Raw genomic sequence first — 8,779 nt, 5'->3', positions numbered from 1 at the left:
TGACCAGAACGCTGTGGGAACGCTGTGGGAACGCTGTGGGAACGCTGGTGGGCTGAGCGGCTCCGGAGCAGCAGGACTCAGACAGACAACATTCCTGCAGGGAGGTGAAGCTCCTGACAGACAAACGCTCCACGCCCAAACAAAGCTCATAATTATAAAGTTTGACAACAACACGCTGCGGCCCCGCCCCCTCTCCACATCTGCCCACATCTGCTCAGACCTCAGAGACGACCCGGCCCGTTTTAGACTGGATCTAATTAAAGCTGCGGCTCGCCATCAACTGTCTGATACATGTGAGGCGTCTGGCTCCGCCCACACACGCCCACAACGCACGCACGCACACACACACACACACACACACACACACACACACACACACACACACACACACACACACACACACACACACACACACACACACACACACACACACAGGTGGAGGTGAGCGTTGGAGGGCGGGAACATACACTGACAGAATTTCACATCTCTATATTTAAAATGATTTTCTAAAACACAACCTGGGTCTCACTGTCGTATTTGTGTCCAGTTTTACCAAAAAGGAAACAGCTTGTATTAACCCTTTAAAACCTTGAAAAAAAGTTTTTTGCGCTACGTTGACGCCTTCCAAATGAATTCAAATGTTCAAAACTTCAGCAAACTGGTTTGATTTCTTTCTCAAAACGTGGTGAAAAAGGCAAAGAGGAGCTCGCCAAGAAACGTCCCGAAAAACTGCGAGAAAACAGACCTGAAAATTTGTAAGAAAAAGTGAAAACATTTTTTTAAAATGATTATTAACCTTTTTATCTATTTATTTATTTATTCTTTTATATTTTTCTTTAAACATTTTTTGGTTTTTCAGTTAGATTTCAGGTATTATCTTGAAGCTCCTCACTTGCTGTGTTTCTGAAAGAAATCAGGCCAAATTGCTCAGTTTTTTAAGGGTTAATAATCAAAGGACAGAAATGTAAACAATAACGAGTCATTTCTGCAACTAAAACATTTTAGTTTTCCCATTTTTAAAGACAAAACCAATCAGTTATCGTTTAAGTGTTTCTGTTTTCAAACAATACGAAGCAAATGAAACATTCAATTATTGACAAGTCGATCAGATCAGCAGCTATTCTGATTATTGATTTTTCATTTCAGATGAATTATTCGACTGAAGATTCACTTCAGACTGCAGAGACAGATCGATCAGGAACTGACGGCTACGGCGCTGCTTGAGGACGGCGTGACATCAGAAGAGACGCGAGCTTTTCAAACTGAGAGAACCGGTAAATGTGGAGGGCTAACCCTCGACGGGAGCATGTGACCGAACTCCAGAACAACAAGAGATCTGAAAAAACAAGAAAAGCTGCTGCAGCGTCTCCGCCCACACGTCACCTCTGCGACACGCAGAGCGTCACACCCGAGGCCACACACACCCGAGGCCACACACACCCGAGGCCACACACACCTGCCTCCCCACGCGACAGAAGCACAGCAGCTCGCCTTTCCATCGTGGCTCCGTAACACGCCTACGTGAAATAAAGCTGCTGATGTTGTGAACATCCATCGCCATGGTTACTTGGATGTTATCACCAGAGGAGATGTCACATGACATCACGCGGCGGAAACACGGTCAACATTTACTAAATATCGCTTAAGTTTTGAACGACTGTGATGGAAACTCGTCTGCTGTCGCTTCAGTCCGACCATAAAACGCTCAACGTGTCCTAAAAATGCAGATTCACGGCTGATTTTTGAGAACGCTGATTCCGTGCTGAACTGCCTGCATCTTAGAAACTTGTTTCTTTGCTTCTTTAAAACTTCCATCGCGAACAGATAACGAAGCGCTGCGTATTTAATAAACTTGTATTTCCTCGACCTCGATGGAAAATCCAAATTCTGGTAGAAATGTAAATGTTTTACACACATTTTTCTGGTGTTGTTTGACAGTGTTTCCGTGTTCGGCTCCGTCGTTTCTCTTTTAATTAATGATGTTTAAACTGCAAAGTTTTGTCGAGGCAGGTGAGCTCACCTGCACACCTATCAGCCAGAGCTGAGCAAAAGGTCAATATAACACAGAATCGCAATATTTTGGGTGGAGATATTGTATCTATACACGAAGGCAAAGTCGTTTTTAAAAAATATTAGAAATGAATGATGTGGCAAATACAAATTAAACTTTTTTTAGCCGACGAATAAAAAAAAGCTTTTTCAGTCCACTGGATGCATGCTGCTGCAATAAAAAATGAAAATAAAAATGATCTTATTTGATAAAACAGATGCTGACAAAGTTTGTCCTTAATTTGCAGTTGAAAAACAGTAAGAAATTTAAATTTATTGCATTAGTCAGCATTCTGCGAAAAACACAACGTTGTACTGTGTTAAAATATGAGGCCTGCAGCGACTCACAAACGTGACGGCCGACCCAGGTTGTTTCCTCTCTGCAGGAAAGACTCGACTGACCGACTCGGCCTCAAACACTCGGTGAATTCAGCCGGCTGCTGCGGAGGATTCTGTTCTCTCGCGGCGTCTCGAGCAGAGTGCGACTGAGCGGTTTCGCCTCGTGCGTTTCCGCTCTGCAGAGTGAAAAAGGTGTTTTCAGTTTAAATTCAGACTCGCTGCTGAAACATCGACATGTAGTGAACAAACCACCTCAAAAACTCTCTTCTCAAAAGAAAAAAATACACATCCTAAAAAAGGGAATTCAACCATATACATCTTCATCCTGCGGCGGCGGAGAGCAAGTCAAGCGTCACGCCGCCGGGTTTACGGGAGCCGACAGGAAGTGTGCGTTTGTATCCTACAGACGCCTGCAGGTCCGGTTTCTCTGACTGGACCACGTCTCAGTTTGTAGGAGCTCCTCACGTCCACCGATCAGTCAATCCATCGATCAATAACACGTGACTGTTCACCATACGTGATGTCAGAGTCTGTTCAAACTTTTCCACGACACTCTCACGTTAAAACGCAGACCGCCTGAGAAAGACCGGGACTGGTTTCCACTTTCAGACCTCTGAGTCATTCATTCTGCAGACGTCCAAAAACTCCTCATGGTTTCATTTTCACGACTTCTGCGATAACGATGGAACTTTCCCCGGAGGACTGTGGGAAACGTTTTGGCGTGGGGGAGGAGCTTAAACAGATTAAATATAAAAAACAAAAAAGCAGAAAGGAGAAGAAGAAGGTGTGAGTTCAGGTTTCCCGAGTGACAGAAGTTTCCAGAAAAGCTGCGGCGGGCGAACTGTGGTCAAACGTCCCTGTGGCCCCGCCCCCCCTCCTCACTGCCCGTTGGCGGCGGTGTTGTTGGGGGCGGGGCTGGAGCCCTCTGCGCCGGCGGGCGGCTGCACGTTGTCTGCGAGGTTGTGCGCGTGCTCCAGGAAGAGGTCTTTGAGCACGCTCAGCTCTTTGCTCAGCAGTTTGATTTTGGCCTCCAGCCGCTCGTTCTCCTCCTTCAGCTCGTTGACGCGCTGCTGCGTGTCCATCGCCTTCTGCTTGCTGCGCATGCGGCTCTTCTTCACCGCCAGGTTGTTGCGCTCGCGGCGCTGGCGGTACTCGTCGCTGTCCTTGTCTGCGGGGGGCTTCTTCAGCTTGCTGGGGGGGAGGGCCTTACCGCCTCCGGCTGACGGGCCTGCGGGGACGAGCTGGGGGACCTGCTGTGCTCGGGCTACGGCCGAGGAGGAAGCGGCGTGGGCCTGACTCTGGATGACGCTCACGCCGTTGTGGTCAGATGTGGTTAGTTTCGGCTGCGACGGCCGGCTCATTTGGATGTGCTGCCTTCAGGTGCTGATGTCTGAGTCTCCTCAGGTGTGCAGATGAATCAGTGACAGGAAGCAGCAGATTCTTCGCCTCAGAGACGCCTGGAGGACGACAACAACGATAAAATCACCAACAGTTACTGTCATTATCGATCTGTCTGATTATCTAAAATTCCAGTTTTAGAGGCACTGACACAATAATTCACTTTTTTGTATCACCATGGAAACAGACTGAGTGATTTCTTACATAGACCACAGTGTTTAATGAATTTGGAAACAAGGTTTTTGGCACAAATATTAAGATGTTGACACAAAAAGATATTTCACCTGCCCATAAAATCGAAAGAAAACAAATTACGATTTTCTTAAGTGTAGGTTTTCTAATATATAATCTTATTGATTTAATTTATGGATTTTTACACATAAGAAATCTTGAAATCTTATTGTAGAAATCTTATTTTTCTCTTCCAAATGGTAAATAAAGTAATTTATAAAGTAATTTTTAAAATTGCTGTGATTAATAAAAATGTTGAATTTGATATGAGAGACCATTACCAATATTTCAGTGAAATTCACAGATTACTGATATAGTGAGTTTTTTTGCACCGATATGCAAAAGTACTCTGCATCTGCTTTCTTAAACAAACCACTTTTACTTAACAATTAACTTATTGAACATCACACACAAACAGCAATAAATAACCAAACATCTGCCCTGCGTGTTCAGCATCAGTCTTCACTGACCTTTCAAATAAAGAGGATGAAACTAAAATACATGTCAGTATGTTGGAAATTTCCCCACTGTGGGACTAATAAAGGATTATCTTATCTTATCTTAGTACTGTATGCTCTAAATACATTAATCAAACATCAGTACTCTTCAGTATCAGTCAGTTATTGACCGTTTCTGAACCACGGAGCAGCGTTTTCTGCATCATTTGTTCTGTAAAAAACGTTTTCTTATCGGTGCGTATCGGAAAAAAATCTACGCCGATGCCGATATGCTGTTAAATATGAATATGTTAAATATATGTGATAAATGGGTCGGGCTCGAGGGGGAGGTCTCTTATTGCAGCTCTTCTGCGACTGTAAATCATTTCATCACTCAGGTCACATGACGGCTGGTGGATGCCGTTCAGCGTGCACAGAGGGGTTTCCCCGGGGTTTTTTTGGGCCCCGATCCCGATCCGAGTCATCTGAGTGAGCGCCGACACGCTCCTCGTCCTGAACCTCTGAGCTCTAGCAGCATTTTATGAAAGTGAGCACACGACAGCGCGTCCTCTCCAGCCTCCACAGCTTCCCACAGACGAACCCAAAAACGCGTCTGCAGATGTGCAGTGGGCCGCAGAGTCTCGGCTGACCTCAATCCGTCAGTCAGGATTCATGTGCCCCGCTGCTGCGGGCTGACACCCACCTCTCTGTGGCAGCGAGCCCGCCATCAGCATCAGTACTGCTGTCAGGCCGAAATACCTCATTTACCCTTTAACGTCCGGACCAACATCAGTTTCTTGTGCTGCATTAAGACACATTTTTATGAGCACTAAACCTCTGAAACCTGACAAAAACCTGATTTCTTTTAAAAACACAATGAGCAAGTTGGCAGGAAATGTCCCACAAAACACTGAACATTTCTAAAAGGTGACCTGGAAAATAGTATTAGATATTCTCCATAAAACTGTATTTATAATTCTTTTAAACAATAAGATGTTACACTATTTAAAAAAAAAACATTTTCTTAAGGTAGAGCCCACCTCATATTACTCACACTTTAAAAAGGTATCATACAATAACATGATTTTCTATTTTCATTGAATTAATATTTTAAACCGACATCAGTCACAGGTCACCTAGTGGAAATAGCATGTATTTCCTCCATATGCCAAATATGGTCAAAATGACCTCATCGGGTGGAAAATAGTCAAAATGACAAATTCAGAGTCAAAAGCCCAGAATGACACCCAGAAATAATACAAGTCCTGTTTTTCTGCTCTGATGGCTGTGGGATCAAAAATGTCAGTTTGAATGGGTTTCAATGGAGCATTTTTGGACCTGAACAGTCTGAATGTAACTATTTAGTTTCCACAGTGTATTTTAGACTTATTGTAGGAGCTGAGCTGCAAATTCACTGATTACACTCAAATACACAATCTGGACTACATTTAGGACACATGCATCAACACACACACAGTTATCACAACAGGAAGAAGGAAAAGAGACTAAAATGAGACAAACAGACTCTAAAGGGTTAATACTCTGCTGCTGTCTGTGAGCTGCAGAGCCTCCTACATGATGATTGGTCGGATTATTATTCTATACGGTCAATTAGCAGCTCTGCTCTGATTGGCGGGATTATTATTCAATTAGCAGCTGTGCTCTGATTGGTCGGCGCGTTGCCATGCAGCCAGTCAGCTGTGTGCGCAGCGGAAAGCGCTCCGGGTGAAACACGCACTGTTGCCTGCTGTTGCATCATCATCGGCTCTCTTTGTGCCCAGAGAGGGGAACTCCGGAGTCATGCGGGGATAAACGCAAATCTCAGCTTTTACCGGACTTCACGAATGTTTCAAAAACACCAAAACACCACAGAAAACAAAGACACGGCTCATAAAATACCGCAGAGTCTCCTCAAAGTCCCACAAATTTACGTTTCCAATCACTTTTTATCAACTTTTACTTCGCTGTGAGCAGCCGACGGACGAGTCACGGACCTGCCACTCGACACTAAGCTTCAACACTCTGAGAACAGACGATGATTTGTGTGTTTTTGTCTCTGAACACACTCTTAAGTACATTTTGACTTTCCTGAGCTCCTTCACTGCCCGTGTAGCCGGGCAGCTAGCCAGCTAGTTAGCTCCCGATGCTAACCAGCCCCCAAACCTCCCTTTTCGCGCTGTTTTCCCGACATTAAAACAGTTAAAATCACACGTTACCTTCCCGGGGCGGCGGCGGACTCAACCATCCGTCAAAGAAGACAAAGTTTCCGCAGAAAGAGTGAGTTTAATCCCGTCGGTGAGAGCTCGGAGTGTTTTTGTTTGGAACATGGAGAGGAGAGGATTGCGAAATCTTTTACCATGTACGGCAATGTCCGCGCTCAGCCAATCACAGGCCGGGAGGAGGCAGCGGAGCGAGCGGCTGGCCAATCACGAGCGAGCGTGCCGCAGAGTGATGCAATGCAGCTAGTGATTGACAGCCGGTTGGACCAACAGGAGCCCCGTTGTTTTCTGTTGGTTTTGTTTATGTAATATGAGGATGGTCAAATTAGTTCAAACATGCATGACTTCATCCCTGAATGACGACATTTAATCACACCCAAAATGTATTATTACTCGCTTTATATTTAGACTGGTAATTATTCAAAATTATACATGAATCATTTCACATTTTACATAAAATCCACCCAACAAAACCAACACCTAAAGGTTTACAATAACATTAAACCTTCCTGTGACCTCAAGAAGGAACAATCCACCGTTTATTTTCATCAATGTACTAAAATATTTTAGATTGATGCTGAGCATTACATCAGGAGAGCAGCGGGACAAATGATAAGTTTACAGGAAAGACATTTTTATTTATTTTGGAGGCAGCGTGGAGGACAAGGACTCTTTCTTGTTCAGCTGATTTTGATGAAGGGACAGACTCCAAGCCAAAAATTGAAAATTTCCTACAAAAACTGCACCAATATGCTACCACGATAAAAGGCATAAAAACAATGAACCTCATCTTTAAGAAGTTTCTCATTGACTCCAACTGTGAAATATATAATATTTGTTTTATACATACTGTGAACATTGTATCCCTGGCATGAATGTTTTGTATTTATTTTTCTGTTTGTAAATACAATTAAAAAAAATACTAGTATATTCATTTTTATTTTTTATTTTTATTTTTTTTACATGATACACATGTATAGAACATGCCAAATAAATTTGGGAGAATTTGTCAACTATGACACCCACGATTATTTGCATGATTGTGTGTGTTTGTGTGCAAGAAGAAAAACAAAATCAACAAAATCTTTTAAAATTAAAGAATCATAGTAATATTAATAGAAACAATAATAAAAAAAGATACCTATTTTTAATTATCATTATTAATACAAATATCAACAATAATAATAATAATAATAATAATAATAAAAGCATAAAGTCATAATACAATAATAGTAATAAACATTTCAGGTAAAAATCCATTCCAAAATTCATTTATAAAGCACACTTAACAACAACAGAGTTGACCAAAGTGTTTTACAGCAAAAATAAAAAAAATTAAAAAAATTAATATGAATATAAAATAATAAAAGTAAAATCAAATAAATAGTAGCCTATAAACTATTTTCAAAGTTTTTCTGCTATCGAGTAACATTATGATAACTTGTGCTTTTGTACCAAGAATACATATTTGAAATACTTTATGTTAAAAAAAACATGATAAACTTTTAACATGAGGAGGAAAAAGTCAACAACTTAAAGGACAGTTACAAAACACACACACACACACACACACACACACACACACACACACACATCACAAACAAGTCAAAATAATGACATTAATATTTTTATTATTTCTAAATTTAAATCCAGAGGCTTCTGGTTTAGTTTAAATGTGAGAAATCATGACCGTGTTCATGTAGTAGCTGCTGTTAGAGTGACAGCTGCTCTTCCAGTAAAAACTGTAAAACTGTCAACTGAATTTTGGTTTGTGGTGGTGTTTGCTGACGTCATGGTGATAAAAATAATATTTTGTCATTTCAAGTGAACTTGCTGTGATCTGAACATATAAATGAGGATGAATCTGGAAACATATAACTGTTTTAATATAAGATTGCTTATATGCTGCCTTCACGTGCTCCTCAAAAATATCGTATTTTCGAGTTCCAAGCACTCGGACGGCCCTTCAAAGTCGAAATCATGAGTGGGAAATTGTGAAATTTCATTGATCCCCGAGTTGTCGAGTCGCAGCAGAAATGTCATAAATCATGGAAACTGTGTCAATAAACTGATGGTGAAAAATATATTTTGGTTATTTTGTTTGTA

General features: G+C 41.9%; 1 protein-coding gene across 1 annotated transcript; it reads right to left on the bottom strand.

Annotated features, from left to right (window-relative positions):
- Nucleotides 1-1,626: 1,626 nt before the first annotated feature.
- On the bottom strand, nt 1,627-6,799 carry cebpg (CCAAT enhancer binding protein gamma). Its single transcript, XM_042490076.1, has 2 exons — nt 6,671-6,799; nt 1,627-3,845 (listed from the first exon to the last, which is right to left on the bottom strand). The coding sequence occupies exon 2, from the start codon at nt 3,747-3,749 to the stop codon at nt 3,267-3,269; it is 483 nt and encodes a 160-aa protein (XP_042346010.1). The 5' UTR covers nt 3,750-3,845; nt 6,671-6,799; the 3' UTR covers nt 1,627-3,266.
- Nucleotides 6,800-8,779: the final 1,980 nt, after the last annotated feature.

The sequence above is a fragment of the Plectropomus leopardus genome, chromosome 1 (assembly GCF_008729295.1).
Source record: "Plectropomus leopardus isolate mb chromosome 1, YSFRI_Pleo_2.0, whole genome shotgun sequence".
NCBI lineage: Eukaryota > Metazoa > Chordata > Actinopteri > Perciformes > Serranidae > Plectropomus > Plectropomus leopardus.
Note: the sequence above shows the minus strand (reverse complement) of the source record. Positions and strands in the feature narration are given on the sequence as shown.

Bases quoted from the DNA above. Each gene is read 5' to 3' on its own strand.
- cebpg (XM_042490076.1), bottom strand. From the start codon at position 3,749: ATGAGCCGGCCGTCGCAGCCGAAACTAACCACATCTGACCACAACGGC.